The sequence below is a fragment of the Littorina saxatilis genome, linkage group LG5 (assembly GCF_037325665.1).
Source record: "Littorina saxatilis isolate snail1 linkage group LG5, US_GU_Lsax_2.0, whole genome shotgun sequence".
NCBI lineage: Eukaryota > Metazoa > Mollusca > Gastropoda > Littorinimorpha > Littorinidae > Littorina > Littorina saxatilis.
The window spans coordinates 52,703,304-52,724,524 of record NC_090249.1 but is presented as its reverse complement, the minus strand read 5'-3'; the positions used below and the strand labels follow the sequence as shown (position 1 = coordinate 52,724,524).

Genomic DNA, 21,221 nt, shown 5'->3' with positions numbered 1-21,221 from the left:
TTCAAAAATGGACCAAACAAAACACATTCCATTTTGTGTTATGCATGTGGACTCCCACTGAAAATTGTGTTCTCGTGTAGACACTTTGACAACTCACTAAAATAAATAGTAATCCATTGCGGTGTGTGAAATGAAGAGCGTGATTTGAATTTTGTTGGGTTATTTTCGTGTTTTGAAAAAAACTGTAATGGGCAGTGTTTTTTTACAGACAGCTTGTGAATAATCTTTTTGTTTTACCTTTGTACAAATGTTGTTAACAAAAATCTTGAAGAGAGAACTATCCCTTATTTTTATCATGATTTCTATTGAGAGATTATTCTATTTTTGTTGTGGTTCATGACATCATTTTTCTCACTAGGTTGTTCCTAGCAATAGCAATACCATCTGGCTTTTTTGTAACAGCCTCCTAGTCACATTTGAGTGTTCGCAACATGGGAGAATTTTCGCAACATGGGAGAATGTGCAATCATGCGTATGAATTCCCCTTTATGTATATTGTATTGCAGATGTTTTGTAAAAGAATGTACTACTAGTGGATAGAGTGACAGTTTTATATCCTGAGGAGTTTTGTTCTCAGCAGTTACAATTATGTATTACTGAAACTGATGTTGGGTTGCATGGATAAACAAACTGATGGATTTGAAGGAATACAAAACAAAACCATTGTGTGGTAGATGTATGGTGAAATATATTTTACAGGCATGTGTTTGGTTCTATCTGGTGTTCGGGAGAAGAACTGTGAGTGTGAGAAATAGGCAATTTTAATTAATTTAAATAACTGTAATTTTGTTTCTGGGCTGTGGAAGAGTTACTCCCCATAGAAACAGAGGTAAACATTTCACTGGTCAGTAAAGAGAAGCGATCATTGGCGTCTGAATGAAAGATAAGCTCCAGAATGTTTCTTTTGCTCCTGTATATTTATTTGCATTTAAATGAAAATTAAAGTTCTTACAAAAATAGCTGTTCTGTTGCAAGTACAACTTGTATTTCACTTGAGGACTGGACTGGCCGTTTAACTTGTAGTTGAGTCACTGGGGTGCCGCACATTAGGTGAGCTATAAACCAGTCAGCGCTGTTGACGGTTGTATGCAATTGCTTGGGTTTCAGCAAATATTTCATTTCTAGCCTTTATGTTTCGATGAAGACAAATGAAACCCATTGAATCTGACGAAGACCAATTTGTCAATTTATAAGTTGCCGGAGCCCCCCGCGGGTTAGGGGGAAGAATTTACCCGATGCTCCCCAGCATGTCGTAAGAGGCGACTAACGGATTCTGTTTCTCCTTTTACCCTTGTTAAGTGTTTCTTGTATAGAATATAGTCAATGTTTGTAAAGATTTTAGTCAAGCAGTATGTAAGAAATGTTAAGTCCTTTGTACTGGAAACTTGCATTCTCCCAGTAAGGTAATATATTGTACTACGTTGCAAGCCCCTGGAGCAAATTTTTGATTAGTGCTTTTGTGAACAAGAAACAATTAACAAGTGGCTCTATCCCACCCCCCCCCCTCCCCCCCCCCCCTCCCCCCCCCCCTTTAAAGTTTGTTTTCCTGCCTTATGCTTTGTGTACTTTGTTCTGTGTATGATACATACTCTTTTTGCTATTTTGACATTCCTTTTGTCCCCCCCCCCCCCCCCCCTTTTCAACACCCTACAGGGACCCCACGCCCATCCCCTCATTAATTGGTTGCAAGATAATTTATTGGTACTGTAGCTGTATAGTTTTCTGGGCATCTGGAAATAGTGTGTTGTTTTCATTGATTTTTATTAATTCACAAGGAAGTCTGTTGCAGCATAGAAAATTCACATCAGCGCTCAGTGAGTGTACTGTCTTTGGAAGTGTTTTTGTTTCGTTTTTTTTTTACATTTGGTCAAGTTACAGTATGACTAAATGTTTTAACATCGAGGGGGGAATCGAGACGAGGGTCGTGGTGTATGTGTGTGTGTGTGTGTGTGCGTGAGTGTGTGTAGAGCGATTCAGACTAAACTACTGGACCGATCTTTATGAAATTTGACATGAGAGTTCCTGGGTATGATATCCCCGGACGTTTTTTTCTTTTTTTCGATAAATGTCTTTGATGACGTCATATCCTGCTTTTTGTAAAAGTTGAGGCGGCACTGTCACACCCTCATTTTTCAATCAAATTGATTGAAATTTTGGCCAAGCAGTCTTCGACGAAGGCCGGACTTCGGTATTGCATTTCAGCTTGGTGGCTTAAAAATTGATTAATGACTTTGGTCATTAAAAATCTGAAAATTGTAAAAAAAAAAAAAAATTTTATAAAACGATCCAAATTTACGTTAATCTTATTCTTTATCATGTTCTGATTCCAAAAACATATAAATATGTTATATTTGGATGAAAAACAAGCTCTGAAAATAAAAAAATATAAAAAATATGATCAAAATTAAATTTCCGAAATCGATTTAAAAACAATTTCATCTTATTCCTTGTCGGTTCCTGATTCCAAAAACATATAGATATGATATGTTTGGATTAAAAACACGCTCAGAAAGTTAAAACGAAGAGAGGTACAGTAAAGCGTGCTATGAAGCACAGCGCAACCGCTGCCGCGCCAAACAGGCTCGTCACTTTCACTGCCTTTTGCACTAGCGGCGGACTACGTTCAGTTTCATTCTGCGAGTTCCACAGCTTGACTAAATGTAGTAATTTCGCCTTACGCGACATGTTTTACATTTAGTCAAGTTTTGACTGAATGTTTTAACATAGAGGGGGAATCGAGACAAGGGTCGTGGTGTCTGTGTGTGTGTGTGTGTGTGTGTCTGTCTGTCTGTGTGTGCGTGTGTGTGTGTAGAGCGATACAGAGTAAACTACTGGACCGATCTTTATGAAATTTTACATGAGAGTTCCTGGGTATGATATCCTCAGACGTTTTTTTCATTTTTTCGATACATGTCTTTGATGACGTCATATCCAGCTTTTTGTAAAAGTTGAGGCGGCACTGTCACACCCTCACTTTTCAATCAAATTGATTGAAATTTTGGCCAAGCAATCTTAGACGAAGGCCGGACTTTGGTATTGCATTTCAGCTTCGAGGCTTAAACATTAATTAATGACTTTAGTCATTAAAAATCTGAAAATTGTAATTAAAATTAATTTTTTTATAAAATGATCCAAAATTATGTTTATCTTATTCTTCATCATTTTCTGATTCCAAAAACATATAAATATGTTATATTCGGATTAAAAACAAGCTATGAAAATTAAAAATTATGATTAAAATAAAATTTCCGAAATCGATTTAAAAACAATTTCATCTTATTTCTTGTCGGTTCCTGATTCCAAAAATATATAGATATGATATGTTTGGATTAAAAACACGCTCAGAAAGTTAAAACGAAGAGAGGTACAGTAAACCGTGCTATGCAGCACAGCGCAACCACTACCGCAGTAAACAGGCTCGTTAATTTCACTGCCTTTTGCACGAGCGGCGGACTACGGTCATTGTGAAAAAATGCAGTGCGTTCAGTTTCATTCTGTGAGTTCCACAGCTTGACTAAATGTAGTAATTTCGCCTTACGCGACTTGTTTCACTTTGTGTTTGGTCTTCCTTTTTTAGCTTCATTTGCTTTTGTTTCCTTTCACTTTTTTGTAATTATGGGGCTTAGTAATTTGTTTTCATTTTCTCCAGAAACAAGTTGCAGTAAGTTGTCTTTGAGGCGGTATTTTTTACATTCCACATATATGTTTCATTTTCACACATGAAACATTTTGTTCTGCTTGAAAAAAAAAAAAAGACTTCGGAAATTGTGTCTTTAATTGTGTTTAATTAAGGCCTTGGGTTTTTTAAATTGTGTAACTTGTCAAATTGAGGTTTATATCACTAATTTGTACATAATCTACTTTGGGGCAACAATTTTGGAACATCTAAGAATTGATGTGTTTCTGTGAGAATCAGACGTGTTTGCATGTGTGTTTTCATTTGATCTATTTTGGGAATCACTAGAATGCCTGGTCTCATTGCAATTTTTGTTATTGAGGGTAATTTTATTGATGTGAATTGCAGTGTATCTGTTTCAAGCCAGATCATTTGTTGAAAAATAAAAACCTAAATGATGATTAAATCATTTTAGTTATAGGGTTACCTTGTTTTTATCAGCAAATACAGAAAAAAGAGCGTCCCAAGGGTGTCCTTTCATCGCAGGTACCACTGTTCAAGGTTTGCAGAGCTAAATCTCTAGCACCCTAGACACACACAAAAAAACTTTGACTGGAGCAACTTGTAGTCTGTAAATGGAGAAACTAGCCATTATTGTAAAGGAATATGCACACGATTTACACATTTCCTGATATGTAAGCGTGACTATATGAAATGAGGATCCAGCATTAGCATCTTGTAAAGGGACATTGTCACATACATTTATGCCTGAATTTTCGTTTTATAGTTTGTGTGGTGTAACAGATCATCATCTTAGTGATCAGATATATACTGTGTATTAAAGTTTAATGAAACGTTGATTAATGCAATGCCCCCCGCGGGTTAGGGGGAAGAATTTACTCGATGCTCCCCAGCATGTCGTAAGAGGCGACTAACGGATTCTGTTTCTCCTTTTACCCTTGTTAAGTGTTTCTTGTATAGAATATAGTCAATGTTTGTAAAGATTTTAGTCAAGCAGTATGTAAGAAATGTTAAGTCCTTTGCACTGGAAACTTGCATTCTCCCAGTAAGGTCATATATTGTACTACGTTGCAAGCCCCTGGAGCAATTTTTTGATTAGTGCTTTTGTGAACAAGAAACAATTAACAAGTGGCTCTATCCCATCTCCCCCCTTTCCCCGTCGCGATATAACCTTGAACGGTTGAAAACGATGTTAAACACCAAATAAAGAAAGAAAGATGATTAATGCAATAATGTTAACTGACTTTTGACCGCACAAATTTGGTCAGAATGCCAAATGTGCTAAAGCATTGCTTGTAGATGGTAGTGTTGTTTGCATATGTGTCCGTGCGTCTTGCGTTGTGTGCAATTTTTGACATTTTTATACTGATGGTCTTTGTAAGAAAGAAATGTGACCTTGATCTCTGTGCCAACTGTGCAATGCATGTACATGTATGAATTAAGAGATTGATTTTGTTTTAGTTATGCTAATACCATCAGGCTTATTTGCATCAAGCTCATTAAACAACAGCTTTATGTAGGGCAGTCTTTTTTTATGAGTAGCAGATGCTTTTGTAGTCGCTCTCTCTCTCTCTCTCTTCTATCACCTGTATATTTTGTTGTTGTTGACAGATATATATTATAACAAGATATGAAGTAACACTGAAGTTTTTGCAAAGCTGAGTTTTTTTGTAACTGCTTAGTGTAGTAGAATGTAAGTAGTATTACTCTTTCAGTTTCACTGTGGGGAATCTACCCTATACATTCCTTCCTCAAGTTTAGATTCAGGGCAGCCACACCATGTACAAGTCCAAAGTCTGCGCTAAATTTAATCCAGAGTACCGGCTGATACATGTACCCAGTGATAGTGGAAGCTTTGTGGTTTAGCATCGATCTCTGATCGCAGCAGCCATGTCGTTTCTTATATTTGTTTTTTTGTAACAATTTTATACAAATAATAATTATGTAATTGTTTAAGATATGAGAGGATATGTTGTGGTCAGTTGTGTTCAATGGCCTTTGCAGTAATTAAGATTAAAGAGAGTAGTGTAGTTGACTCTTCAGTGAAGTAAATGTCGTACCTGTAAAACTTGTACATGTAGCAATATTAATTATAGGAGCGCCAGTCTTGATCATAATTATATCAGGCTAAACTCTAACACATATTATACACATATGTGAAAAGCGGAATCACCATTCTTTTGCTGCTACTGGTTGTCAAATGTCATAGCAACATAATTATGTATATAATTCTACATACCACTCTCCTATGATTGGTTGCTATGTCATCTTTGGTTTTGATATCAACTCATTTCTATTGTGATAATTTTGATGGAAGTGTAACCGCTCTGAATTTCACCTATCATACACCATGATTTTGTTGGCTGGAGATTTCACTTTCCTTCCCTGAAAATGTGCTCATTTTACTATGAGTGTGTGTAGATGTGTTTCTAATGTTGAAAGAGAAAGGAAAGGCTACATCAGTTGTTTTATTGAAGTTATCTTTGTGTGTGTGTGTTGCTGTTGTTCTTTGACTCCGAGTCCCACACGATAAAATAATCTCTCATTCTTCCTATCAAACACACACACACACATGGGCGCATGCACACAATTGCTTTTTTTTCATGATAACATTATATTCACAAGGACATTTATATAATACAGACATCCACAAATGCCATTCTCAGAATAAAAGTAGTTGCAAGTCTTGGTAACAACATGTACAACAAACAGCAGTATTTCCATTCAACAGTTTTAACTCTTTCTGCCATGTTAATTAGCATAATTTAAGTCAAGATTTACAATTCATTCAAAGCATAAAAAATTTCATGAATCCTGAAACCGAAAAAAAAGGAGAAAAAAAGGCCATAATCGAATCTGGATTTTCGGCATACAACCGGAAGAATCCCACCCATGTTTAAAGTAAGGATTTAGCTCAGTACTACAAGCACTATTAAGTTAGATGAGAAAGAAACCTGATTCTTGACTGATTTAAGGGTTAAACTTAATTGCAAGACAATGAGCATTGGTGTTCTAAATTCCGCAGCAAAAATATTCAACCACAACTTCTAAAAAAAACATTAAAAGTCTAAATTCATTTTTGTTCTGTAAAAATGAACTTGACTAGAACTTAAGGAACTTAAGCTGAATCATAAAAAAAAGCTGTAGAACAATTATGAGCAAAATTAAAGACTGTATTCACAGATTGACAGTCTTGTCTTGAAAGCAATCTAACCAAATGCACTTGACCGAGTCTGATTGCTTGGAAAATAAAAATAACTCTCCCAGGAAAAAAACACTGTAAAAAGTATTGATATTAACAAGTGACTTCTTAAAAATATACTGTATAGGTATAGCAATAAATACAGTCAACTCAGTTAACAATATCACAAAAGCAAACAGTTACAGAAAACTGTATCAGCAGTATGTTACGCAAAAGAGCAAAGTCAGTGTGTAGTTCGACTTTTAATCTTTGGGGGCATCATAAAAGACAAAGAATTGGAAGCAGACAGATTTTTTTCCAGATAAAAAAAAAAAATCTTATTTTCAACACTGAAAACTAAGTGGACAAGCTGAAATACAATAGCTGGATTAAACTGAGACAATGTCAAAGGTACCCTGTTCATTGAAAGTTTATGATATTAAACTGCAACACACAACCTGAAACAAAGTCACCAACCTCCTCGTTAAGCAAGAGCAACAATGCCAATATAATTAGAAGACAAACTATTTACAGCATTCCAAATCAGATAAGCATTAGCCAAATAAAACTCAGCAGTCTTTCACAAATGCACAGTTTGCATTTTTTTATCGCAAACATTTACAGGTATGACTACATGTAGACCCGCCACACACTTTCATTCAATCTCTGATTCTTTCTCTACCTCACAAAGATGAACACAAAATCCTAACATTTCTCATTCACGCATGCACACGAAATATACAATTATTATATGCTCTGCAGCCTAATTTACCTTTTAGAAAAAAGAAAAAATCTGGTCAGAGCACACAAAATTACATCACGTCTTTTGTTTGTGAAATAGTGTCTTTGTGAAATAGTGTCTTTTTCTATTTAAATAGTTCTTAAAAATGTACACTGTACTGTAATTTTAACAAACAAGACAAAAACACGTTGCTAATATTAATCACAATTCTGCTTTCAGCAGTGAAGAACAATGACACTGCCTCCCCGTTCCCAATAAAAACAAACATGAACAAATAATGAAATCATAGTTTTTAAAATCAAAATCATTGAACAAGTTAAATACATAAACAATAACTGATTGAGCAGACTAGCTGATTGCACAATTTGAAAGCAAAATAGACAGTTAACTTTGCCGGTCAGCAGTGTGATTCAGAAGTTGCTAAAAATAAACATTCATGCAGTCATAATATATTTTTCCCACTGTGACCCATTTCCATCCGCTAGTCACTCTGGTCTTAATCTTTTTTTTCTCCCTACCCTTGCGCTCAATGGCTCGAACACCATAGCATGAAATCACTCATAAGTGTATAGTTTTGTTTTTCAACAGACCTGAGTACATAGTTCATTGATAAGGCTTTATGCATCGATCCTTCATGTATCCACAGGTTGGTTTGTTTCTTTAATTTAAAGAACAACATTCGGGGATCAAATGTATAAACATTATTCACAAGGTTTGGTTTAAGTCCCTTCTCCCTTTTTCGCAGCATCTTATTACAAATATACAAAGGTAGAACGTAATTATGCACAACACCTTATTTACTGAATAAATCACAATGTTTTTCATAACAGATTACAATTTACTTTCTGGCCTGTATATACACTCTAGCTGAGGTACAACAGTCAACGGTAAAGCTTTCAAAAATCACATTTGATTCATTACAAAAATCAATCTTCATTGCATCACGTTTGATGAAAAATTAATCGCAGAAGTTCACTGACTGCCAGTAGAATCCATACTTGTTTGATATGATTGTTGTCGATTTTGACCGTACATGTATTTGTGATATCATCAGGTGACAATTATTTTATGTCTTACTGAGGGTCATGCAGACCTGAAATGCTCATTCTGCTCAAATGCATAATCACAAGACATGTGTTTATTCAAAGTACACCCCAAAAACTGAAGCTACGGCATATAAGGACTTGTTGCGGAATTCTGAAGAGGCGTACGTGTCGCTGGTTTGATCCCACAAGCAACGACTGCTGATTCTGACGCTCTGCTCGCCCAGTTGTCCGATGTGGACCAAGCAGATAATCTTGTAGCGAGGAATCATCAGCTCTTTCACTCTGGCCTTGATCACCTGAAAGGTTACACATCATTGCATTATTTTTTTTTATTTTTTTTTTTTCATTACTTTATTGTCCCATCGCTGGGAAATTCGGGTCGCTTCCTCCCAGTGGAAAGCTAGCAGCAACGGAGTCGCGCTACCCAGGTGTCTGCGTGTTTAGGTGTATTCAGCCACCTGCACTTATGGCAGAATGACCAAGGTCTTTTACGTGCCATTGTGATGACACGGGGGTGGGACATGGCTTCCGTCTCTGGGTCTGCACATAAAGTTGACCCGTGTCCGTCCCGGCCCGAATTCGAACCTGCGACCTTCCGATCACAAGTCCAGTGCTCTACCAACTGAGCTACCGGGATACCCCCTTTAAGACCTTCAAACATATGAGAAAATCATGTCTCAGTAGAGGAGTGCGTTCACTGCCTTGAGGATTTATTTTATCTCTTCTTTTCAACACCATTCATACAAATCATTTTGTACAGAACGTTTAAATAAATATTAGGAGTTTATTGTTATTGTTTAGTAACCACAAGAAGTGGTTAGCATAGACTCAATCCTGTTGTTTGTGTGTCTCTGTGTGAGTGTATGGGGGAGGGGGTGGTGTGGTCACCCCTCCCGTGACCAGCCACCTGCAATGTACGGACAGTTTTGCTATGGCCCAAGGGTGTCCGTTCATGAGAGGGACTGCTGTAGTCTCAAAATGGGGGTAAATTTACAGAGGTTATTATGAACAGAACATGTGAAAAAGCAAGGTCTTACAAGGTGGGAGGTCTTCTTCTTCTGCGTTCGTGGGCTGAAACTCCCACGTACACTCGTGTTTTTTGAACGAGTGGAATTTTACGTGTATGACCGTTTTTTACCCCGCCATTTAGGCAGCCATACGCCGTTTTCGGAGGAAGCATGCTGGGTATTTTCGTGTTTCTATAACCCACCGAACTCTGACATGGATTACAGGATCTTTTTTCGTGCGCACTTGGTCTTGTGCTTGCGTGTACACACGGGGGGTGTTCGGACACCGAGGAGAGTCTGCACACAAAGTTGACTCTGAGAAATAAATCTCTCGCCGAACGTGGGGACGAACTCACGCTGACAGCGGCCAACTGGATACAAATCCAGCGCGCTACCGACTGAGCTACATCCCCACCCCATGGGAGGTCTTCAACTGAGAGGTCTTAAAGGAGGATTCTACTGTATTCTTTTATGAATGAACCACCCAAAGGATCATAACATCAAACAACCCAAATGGTCCGTGTAAGTTTTTTATTGCAATTTTAATTGTCCCAACCCTTGTTCCTTGTCCCAGAATACTCCTACTCCGCCCCGTCCCAGTATTCACTGCTCCATCCACTTCTGAATTTTATTCCGCTGCCAGACTTGTTGAATTTACAGACACTCCAGGGTTGGATGTCAGGTCACTGCATACAGGGCTACCCTCTGAAGTTGACACTGCTTTGCTGCTGAGTCACTTCGACGCTGTTCAGTATTGGTCCTGTTCCGAGCCAACGGATGCAGGCCCTACAAAGCCCCCTATACTTACGACACTGACTGTTAAGTCGCGGCGCCAGACTGAGGGGGCATCCCCTCAGAGAGCAGATCGCCACTGCGTCCTTCCATCGACCCCCCAGGGCATCACACGTTGAAGACTGGCAGCAGAAATACTATTCAGGGAAGGATCGAACAGGAACACTGAGACCAAGGTCACCATGAAAGCTCTGAGCATGAAGGGTCTCAAGAGCTGAGACAATTATGTTGTTGTGCTTTCTGCATCAAGCAGTGGTGTTGGCCATACACCTGCATGGGTACCCTCACAATCGCATTCGTGAAGTGAATGACACTCGGCTGCGTGATCCCAGCCTTCCCATTGGAACCATAGCACTTCCAGTCTGGGTAGGAGCCGGCCATTAAGCCCGAAAAACCCACATGCCCCTTATGGGATTCGAACCTCCCGGCCCGCAGTCCGATGCGCTAACCACTTCGTCTCTGAGTCATCACATAAAGTTGAGCCACCTCCATCCCTGCCTGGTTTCGAAACAGTAACCCGAAGATCACAAGTCAAGGGTTCTAACAACTAAGTAAGCTATACCAGACTGCTCATGAACTGAAATAACAAAGTTCCGTGCACCATCGTCCTCTTTCACAACACTGTTTTGATCTTTTTTTACATTGGATCAAAAAACAAGAAAGGTATGTTATTTGAACGTTATATTTATAACAAAACAAAACATTATGTTCACTGATCTTCGACCCAGCGGTCTTTTAAGTGGACAGACGGAGAGACACACACTTAAACTTATCTGACAAATTGTCCAGTAGCTCGCTTGGAGAGACACACACTTAAACTTATCTGACAAATTGTCCAGTAGCTCGCTTGGAGAGACACACACTTAAACTTATCTGACAAATTGTCCAGTAGCTCGCTTGGAGAGACACACTTAAACTTATCTGACAAATTGTCCAGTAGCTCGCTTGGAGAGACACACACTTAAACTTATCTGACAAATTGTCCAGTAGCTCGCTTGGAGACACACACTTAAACTTATCTGACAAATTGTCCAGTAGCTCGCTTGGAGACACACACTTAAACTTATCTGACAAATTGTCCAGTAGCTCGCTTGGAGAGACACACTTAAACTTATCTGACAAATTGTCCAGTAGCTCGCTTGGAGACACACACTTAAACTTATCTGACAAATTGTCCAGTAGCTCGCTTGGAGACACACACTTAAACTTATCTGACAAATTGTCCAGTAGCTCGCTTGGAGAGACACACACTTAAACTTATCTGACAAATTGTCCAGTAGCTCGCTTGGAGAGACACACACTTAAACTTATCTGACAAATTGTCCAGTAGCTCGCTTGGAGACACACACTTAAACTTATCTGACAAATTGTCCAGTAGCTCGCTTGGAGAGACACACACTTAAACTTATCTGACAAATTGTCCAGTAGCTCGCTTGGAGAGACACACACTTAAACTTATCTGACAAATTGTCCAGTAGCTCGCTTGGAGAGACACACACTTAAACTTATCTGACAAATTGTCCAGTAGCTCGCTTGGAGAGACACACACTTAAACTTATCTGACAAATTGTCCAGTAGCTCGCTTGGAGAGACACACACTTAAACTTATCTGACAAATTGTCCAGTAGCTCGCTTGGAGAGACACACACTTAAACTTATCTGACAAATTGTCCAGTAGCTCGCTTGGAGAGACACACACTTAAACTTATCTGACAAATTGTCCAGTAGCTCGCTTGGAAGACACATTAGTGAAACAATGTTTTATTTTTCTTTCTTACATAGACCAACAATAACTCAAAGACAGACAGGCAACAAGACACACAAACACTTTGAAATCAACACACAGGACGTACATGTACATGCAGCACAAAAAGTTGTTGTTCTGTCAGGACTATTAAGCAGAAAATCACCACTAAAGTATTCCTACCTCTGAAAGTGTTTTTGACATCGAACGACAAAGTTCGGGCTCGTATTTCTCCTCCGCAAGATAGCCGTCCATTGCGTCCTGCATGATGTTCTTGACGACGGTGTAGGGAAACTTGCGGCCTGGTTCTAGCTGGTATGTGTTCTCAAAGCGTGCGGGTGGCTTGAAGTGCTCTTCATGTCCAGGCTCATCCATGTACGACACTGTGCTGGTAGTTCTGCAAAAGATTTGAAACAAAATTAATTTGACTAATAAATACGTTTGACAGGGCTGAGTATACAGGGTTAGTCATTTGAATCCTTGTACAGTCGAACCTACCCTGGTGACCCCCTTTTAGTAATGACTGCCTGCCCACAACAACCTACCCCACTGAAAAGATAACTGACAATTTTTACACCCCCGGTATAGGGGTGTGTATAGGATTCGGTCGATGTGTTTGTTTGTTTGTTTGTTTGTGTGTTTGTGTTCGCATATAGATCTCAAGAATGAACAAACCGATCGTCACCAAACTTGGTGAACAGGTTCTATACATTCCTGAGACGGTCCTTACAAAAATTGGGACCAGTCAAACACACGGTTAGGGAGTTATTGGTGGATTAAGATTCTACAAGGACTTATAGAGGGACATATTAATGGTCAAAGGGAAATAACCTTCTCAGTTGGTGGCAGTGAGAATGGTAAGGACGGGGGTGTTTTTCCTACCTCGGAGGAATTTCTTGTTATCTATAGAACTTGCTTTTCTTTAGCGTCGCTCCCTGACTCATATTGACCACTTTAGGTCAGTCACTCTTGGGAGGGGGGACATGCATTATAGACAGGTTCAACTGTACAATACAGTAAAACCTGTCTCTAACGGACACCCTTTGGGAATGGTAATAGTGTCCCTATTAGACAGGTGTCCCTTCTTCACAGGTGGAGGGGCCAGGGCAATCTTTTACAAAGAGCACGTAAAACGAACAAGACACTTTTTGTCAGTCCTGTAGTATGTATTTTATTGGATTGAACATGAGACTCACTGAAAATGTGAGTAAACAAATCCCCCCCCCCCCCCCCCCCCTACCCCGTTCCCTACACACACTGTGCATTCAAACTTACGCAAGTCGGACGTCACAAAGCTAAAAATAGCTGACTCTTCATCAGTCATTCAACGGGAAATTCCGCAGTGTGTCTCGACCAAATTGGGTCAGCTCTTGTTTCATTCAGTTTTTCTAGTCTCAGCATAAATGCATGGAACAAAAATTTAGCTGTGTTAACTATTGTTTCCTTCGAACGATTGCTTACAAAGAGAGAGAGATCATCACGTCTTCTTTTTCCGATTTGATCCTCGCGATCTGTGTTTTACCACATCCCATCTCCTTCGCCACATCTCGGCATGATTGGCCGCTATCTAGTTTTTTCAAGGCAGCGACACGCTGCTCTAAAGTCAACGCTTTTCTTTTTCCTGCTGGAGATTCCATTTTCAAACACAGTAGTCTACTGTTGCTTTTGGTTGTGACTGTATCCACAATGCGAAAAAGCGAAAGTGAGCGAAGCGAAAGTGAGTGAGCGAAAGTGGGTCTCCATCTAAACAAGCCACTGATTGGTCAGAAAAGGGACAGGACAACCAATCAACAACCATTTGTGCTACGGCTACGGCTGCCGAGCACTGTCTGCATAACAGTCGAGTTTTCGAAGTTGCGTTTTTATGTAGGCTACGTTGTGTCCGTTTGTAACAGTGTTTACACTTCCTACGGTCCGAAAAATCGTGTCCGCGTCCGTAAGAGGCAGGTGTCCGCCCGTTAAAGGTTAGTTATTGTTGAAATCGTGTTCGTGCCATGATAAACTGTCCGTATGTAGCAGGTGGCCGTTACAATAAGGGTCCGCTAGACTCAGGTTTTACTGTACTACATTGTGCTGTTGGTCCTTAGGAAAGGGTTGCAGGAAAAAAATTCTAACTTGATTTATACATCCTTACGATAGTTTTGCATAAACGGGGTCATTCCTATTAAAATAAGACACTGTGCTGGTAGATCTGATGAAGATTTGGTCGAAGGAAAATTACAGTGATAATATACAGCTGTTTTTTCATGCCCAGGGTTATTATATTCTATATTCACTCTATCTAATCTTCTCTTTCAAAACACTAAATCAGATTTAACATATCTATACATCCATAATATTTCTTCAGGGAAAAAACTTAAGAGTAAGAGGCACATCTCCGTGAAAAGAGTTGTGCTATCTCAGATTTGCCAAGGCTTTTATATGGGACTATATTATAAGTACCCGTTTTCTATGTCCGTATGCGACTTATATGCCCGCACCTATAAACACACAGAAGTAGAAAGTCTAAAGGAGAGAGAGAGAGAGAGAGAGAGAGAGAGAGAGAGAGAGAGAGAGAGAGAGAGAGAGAGAGAGAGAGAGAGAGAGAGAGAGAGAGAGAGAGAGAGAGAGACTCTGGGCTTGCGGTGACTGACTGCATGTCTTTGTAACGGAGACCAAGACTAATTTGTCAAAAAAAGTGAAGAGACTGGACAATGACGCCATGAACATATGACGCATGACATGACGTCAAAACCAAAGACCTGGTGAGGAGAGATGAAGGAAAGTTTCGACAGCCAAGACAGGCAGGGTCCTCGATGTCTCATAGGATATTAACTGTTTTCCGCCGTTAATAACGACTCCTTTTAAGTTTGCTTTTCCAAAAGTACCCTAGCTATGACACGTCCCGAGTGGCAAAGAACATACTCTGAAATCCCGTCTCAGTCGGTGCAGCCGTTTCGGAGCCTTTATTCATCATACCATGCACAGACAGACAGACAGACAGACAGAAACAGGCTTTATAAGTTAGATAATACAATTATTGTATCATATACTCCTCCACATGGACACATACAACAGGTCAACATTCTGACTGCTCACCAAACAGAGTTGGAATTTTTGGAGGTATTAATTTAACCGATTGACACTAATTAAGTGGCCTTTTAAAAAATAAATTCATAAAACAATTCCCACAATGCACTGGCTGAGAAAGTATCCAGGCCATTGAGTTCTGGTATGTGTCCAAGTCGAGGGATGGCCAGATCTGAGATGGTGAGCCAAATTGTTTACATGTACATGTACTTTGGAAGGACTGCACGGGCCTTTACGTTGGATACGCACAAAAAGATGGATACGCCAAATAAGGATTGCAGCACTTACTCAAATTTGTGGTGACGATCTTGCCGATCACTGCTGTTGAGTGACGACATGCTGCCTTGCTTTCGCAGGAGTTTGGCGGCCTTGTCGCGGGCCTTGTCATGTTCGGCTTGAGACATGTTGCACTGCTTTGTGGGTGTTACCTCAGCCTCCTAGTGAACTTGGATAAGAAACTCTGAAAAAGATTGAACGGCAGAGATGGTTATGAACAGTACTTTCTAAAAAAAAAAAGAAACCTCACAAAAACACACAAAACAATGAAAAAGGAGAAGCAAAAGAAGATTAGGAAAATTCTGAAAATAACTCGGGCTTGAGTGGGTTGTAAAAGAGTGAATACCCTTGCTTTTTACTTACTCGGACAAACATTGGAGGGGCCAATCACTTGAGAGTGGTGTGACGGAAACACATGGACACATGTGAAGTTATTTGTCAGAGGAAAAGCAAAGGTATTCCTTCTTTCACAATCCAAACAAACCCGACAGTTATTCCCCAAACTCTTCTGTTGTCAAATGTGCGCATTACGTACTCTAAAAGCCAGAAACTTCAATAAGAAAGCTAACACTTTAAGAGCACTCATTACATGTATTGAAAGTATTTACAGGTTTCTGTTCAACTAGTAGTCCACAGACCCAGAGCTCTGATCTTTAACTCCTCAACTAAGAACTACCAAAAGCATGAACAGGTACCGTAAAGTCAAAGCACTATGATTCAACTCTTTCCGGTGAAACAAAAATGCAACAGCAGACAGAGACAAAAACGAACCGCAGAACACTACCTGTAATATCCGGAACGAGAACAGTACTGTCCATAACTGCCTGAGCTAAGCTGATCGAGCCATCAAGGAACTCTGTGGGGGACCTTCGACAGGGTCAGACATACGGGGCTAAATACCTGATTAAGGGCAAACACAGGCACACAAATCTGCTACATTTGTCCAAATAGTTCACTCTTTTCTCTAGCAGCGCTGGTGACTTTCTGAATGTCTCTATTAAAAGCACAGCAACATGCATCAAAAGGTTCCAATATACACACTTCTACTTTGATAAAAAAAAAAGGACACAGTCGACTCCCCGGTATAAATATGAAAAAAGAAAAATTGATGAATCATGTGCCTGTGAGTCCAGCAACCTGATTGAAGGACCTATTGTTCCTTGCATAAGTGCCAATCACTCAGGCTTTGCAGGCCACTGTAACAGCTGAAAGTGCTCTTCCAGAATAATTTCTGCTCCCAGAACCTCAGTACCAAAGCATGTTATACGACTCTCAAGTGTTCCCTACCACCACTTTTTACCTGTAGATGACATGCAGACCATAACAGTTGTATCCATGTGTGCTGAATAGGGTGATACATTTCCTCTCATATATAGTACTAGATGAATACCCGCTTCGCCGGGTACGGCTTCACCGGGAAGAAGTAGAGCCGAATACCCGGCTTTGCCGGGTGTACGCCGGTTTTGCCGGCGCATCGTACGAAGGAAGGGAGATAAACGCGCAAAACACTGGAGAAGATAAGGAAGAGTTACTGGGAATGGATGTACAGAAAAACCAAAATCGGTTCAGCCACGATTGTGTCCGGGGTCTACCTGAATATGCCCACCAAATTTGAAGCAGATCCATCGAGAACATTGGCCGTGAATCGTGAACACACAGACAGACAGACAGACACACACAAGCCATATATAGATATAGATAGATTGTCTACTGATAAGAAAATCACAGTTATGGCTGACTGAGTATTGTAGTGCACATTAATAATGATAATAATAATAATAAATGAGCATTTATACAGCGCAACATCATAACTTTACAATTATGCTCTTTGCGCTTGACACATTTAAAATTAAAACACAGTTATACAAGCATTTACATAGATCTACATTCATAGTCAGCAACGCTTAATTAAAAGCATACACCATCAAACATACATTACAAAAGATTTTTCCACTAACTAAGTAATAAAAACATGAATAAAATAGGTAGTGAAAACAATTACAGATCAAAGTATGAAACTGCTATGAGAAATTTAGTCTTTTACTCAATGAACACTTTCTCGTCAAACCCCATAAGATCGCTTGAAAATCATAGAATATTTGTGTAGTCTTTTTTTTTTTAAAGATGCATAGGGAACCTGTTTATTGATTTGTTGACTGAGTGTGTGTGTGTGTGTGTGTGTGTGTGTGTGTGTGTGTGTGTGTGTGTGTGTGTGTGTGTGTGTGTGTGTGTGTGTGAGGGAGAGCGAGAGGTGGGGGGGGGGGGGGGAGAAAGGTATATTTATTAGGCCAACACACCCTGTGGTAATGTAGAAATGAACCAGATACAGCCTATCAGAATCAATCAAGCAACCTTAAACACATAAGCGTGCAAGCTATTGAGGTTTGCATGCCAAGATGAACATATAATTGTACCGCTACAACTGGAAAATATGCGGATTACAAAAGAAAGATTATATTTGCCTGGTGTAGTACAGTGCAATTGAGCTGTCTGGACGCTGAACTAAGTCTACCCCCCCACCCCATCCCCCTCACCCCCCTGACAAAAAATTAGTGCTGTAACTGTCTGCTATCATATTCAGCGGCTACTTGTATAAGGGAATGTCCCCGAAGCAAATTACCGGTGAGTTACCATGCCTTTGAACAAGAATACAGTGTTAATTCTTGCTGTGCCTAGCTTGGACAGTCAACATTATCTTGTACTGGAGTGGGTATGCAATTCAGGTGTTAGTTTATTCAGCCTTGAGACAAAAACCTTTTAATGCTGGTCCAGTGGACAAGTTGGCAGAGATCAACACTTCCAGCCATTCAGATTCATACGTCACTGTTTTTACCTGGGAGTTAAATAGAACAAGACCCAAGGCTCTGGAGATCCCAGATAGTTAAACTTTTCATGGGTACCATATTATCAACATCGAACGCAGAAGAAGAAGAAATGGGTACCAAAAGAATTCCCAAAGTAAAACAGAAGGTATAATTCACCCGCTTCCAAATGATGACTCTCAGTATGCTTTACCAGAAGAAGAGTGTGTCCATTCTGCTGAAAATGTGTTCTACAGAATCACACTAATTAACCAAATAACAGTCACTGAGACTGAGAGTGCTGAATCCAGGGAAACCAATCAAGGCAGACAATATGATTTACTCTGAAAGCATAGTTAAAAAAATAAATCCAAAAACAAAGAGACTACCATTACCAATGTTCCAACATTTTTTCATAGTTAAAATGTTTTCATAGTTAAAAGAATCAGAACAGAAGCTGTTCATCTTGCTCTGTGTATACCCGAAATATGATTCTGTTTCCATACTTCCCTGAGCTCATGATGGTTTCTCACTCTTATCCTATACATCCACACTCCCCATTGAAACATTTTGGAGGGAAAAGACAGGAGGATAACTGGTTCATTGGAAGGTTACCAGGGGGCATTTTGTATCCAAAGGTGGTCTTTTTAGTCGTAACACAATCAAATACAAGTGACAAGATTCCCGTCAGGGCCACAGCATACAGACAAATATTGATACAGCCAGACAGACATGAGACAGACAGACAGACAGACAGACAGACAGACACACACACACACAACAGACAGACACACACACACACACACACTGATCATAGGTCACACACGCCGCTCACACTGAGTGTGTGAGAAAGAGATAGAGAAAAAAGAGAGTGAGAGAAAAAGAGAGAGAGTGAGTGTGTGAGTGTGAGTGTGAGTGTGTGTGTGTGCGCGCGCGTCTCTGAGTTACACAGCCGCTGATGACTGTGATTGTAAATGTGACACTGTGCTATCTGAAGATAATTACCGTTGTAGGATTGCGATAATGGAAAATACTCATACTACTGCCATTAAACATAAAGGTACTAACGGGGTGAAACTGACAAAGTCGCCCAAGAATCATATACATTACCCGCACATATTAACGACCTGCCAGCCTCCGTATCGTCCCACGTCCGCTTGTTCGCCGACGACTGCCTGCTCTATAGGGAAATAAACTCCTTCACGGACCACCAATCCCTGCAACAAGACCTCAGACACCTCGAAGAATGGGCGGTTACCTGGGGCATGCGCTTCAACGCCTCTAAATGCTATATCCTCAGTATAAACAAATCCTCTGACTTCTACTACCAACTGGACAACAGCATCCTCCAAAACGTTAGATCCACACCCTACCTTGGCATTCTCCTCTCAGACGACATGAAATGGAGCCCCCATATTTCTTCTATCACTAAAAAAGCTAACTGCACCCTTGGCTTCCTTCGCCGCAACCTCCAACGCTGCCCGCCTCGTTGCCGTCAGCAGGCCTACCTCTCCCTTGTGCGTCCCCTCCTGGAGTATGGGGCGGTTGTCTGGGACCCCTACCTGAAGAAAGACATTGACTGCATCGAACGCGTACAACGCAAAGCATCAAGGTTTATCACAGGCGACTTCAGGTCGTCGACCCCCGGCAGCGTCGCCAGACTCCTAGAGAAAACTGGACTCCAACCTCTACACCAGCGACGTCAACAACTCCGTCTGACGTTCTTCTATAGGGTGGTTGAGGGGCTGGTACCGGCACTACCATCACACCAGTTCTTAACTGAGCAGAAGCAAGGCCGTAAAATCAGGCCAGTGAGACACTCTGACCATCACACATCCAACATCGTCTCACAGTATTCAAGGAACAATTCTAGACCCTATTCAGTGCCCCAAGGCCGCACTGACCAGTTTAGGAACTCCTTTTTTGTGAAGACGGCACAAGACTGGAATCTACTTGAGGACAATACTGTAACCTCCAAAAGCATTGGCATCTTTAAAGCCAAGCTAGCAGCCGTACACCACCATTAGGCTGCCGCACTCTCCCCCGCTGCATTTACGCCAGTCTTCTGGTACCCAGCAGCGTAATCGATCAAGATCAAGATCAAGATTGGACAAGAATGTGGTAGAAGCGCCGACAATGAACAGTTTCAAAAATCGCTTGGACAATGCACTGAAAGATTATATGTATAGCCCAAATGTCAGTATGCCTCTCACTACACCAGCCAAGAAAAAGTTGATAGAATAGGCCACGGTCAAAAGATCGTGTAGGTTACCTAGCCCAAAGTTAGGCTAGGATAGCAACTGATCAAAAGATCAGACAAAGGCTTAACAGCCTAAGTACCAGTCTGATAACATAACATAACATAACATAACATAAGATGTCGTGTTAGCCGCAACGTGTTCGGAAATACATGTAATTACAAATCAAGCACATAACAGCAAGCAATATCTCACTGGTGATATTCGAAAGCTTTATATTGTCGTTTCTTTCAAACACAGTTTATCTTGAATCTTACACACACACAAATATGTCAAAAATACTCACAATCTAAAGATGCTGGTAGCACCTGCTTGCCCAGTTGCTTGGTGACTGGAATGCCACTGGGCGGTACCTCGATGGGGTATTTTTGAAACACGTTGATATTTTTATTTAATAGAGACCAATATAGCAAGTAAACTAGATTAAAAAAATATAGATATAACTAAAATAGTGTATTTAATTAAAAGCATGTTGTTTTATCTCTTGGAAAAGAACAATATTTCTTTCTTTAATCTGTTGGAATCTGAATTCTGTTCGTCCCTGTCCAGCTACTTCCTTTCCCAAAGGGCAGGGGTCAACTTTCTCTTGGTTCTGACAATGCGTCATTTGATTGGTTGAAGTTATCAGGAATGGTCCAATTACACAGGGTTTTACAAAGCTTACTTCT

General features: G+C 40.2%; 2 protein-coding genes across 2 annotated transcripts; one reads left to right on the top strand and one right to left on the bottom strand.

Moving 5' to 3' along the window:
• Nucleotides 1–6,211: 6,211 nt before the first annotated feature.
• Nucleotides 6,212–20,971, bottom strand: LOC138967420 (dynein light chain Tctex-type 5-A-like). The gene is made up of 4 exons (XM_070339970.1): nucleotides 20,840–20,971; nucleotides 15,507–15,678; nucleotides 12,333–12,546; nucleotides 6,212–8,902 (listed from the first exon to the last, which is right to left on the bottom strand). Exons 2-4 carry the CDS (start codon nucleotides 15,620–15,622, stop codon nucleotides 8,699–8,701), a joined length of 534 nt encoding a protein of 177 aa, XP_070196071.1. The 5' UTR covers nucleotides 15,623–15,678; nucleotides 20,840–20,971; the 3' UTR covers nucleotides 6,212–8,698.
• LOC138967795 (uncharacterized) lies at nucleotides 19,561–20,322 on the top strand. The gene has a single exon (XM_070340451.1). It carries the CDS (start codon nucleotides 19,561–19,563, stop codon nucleotides 20,320–20,322), a length of 762 nt encoding a protein of 253 aa, XP_070196552.1.
• Nucleotides 20,972–21,221: the final 250 nt, after the last annotated feature.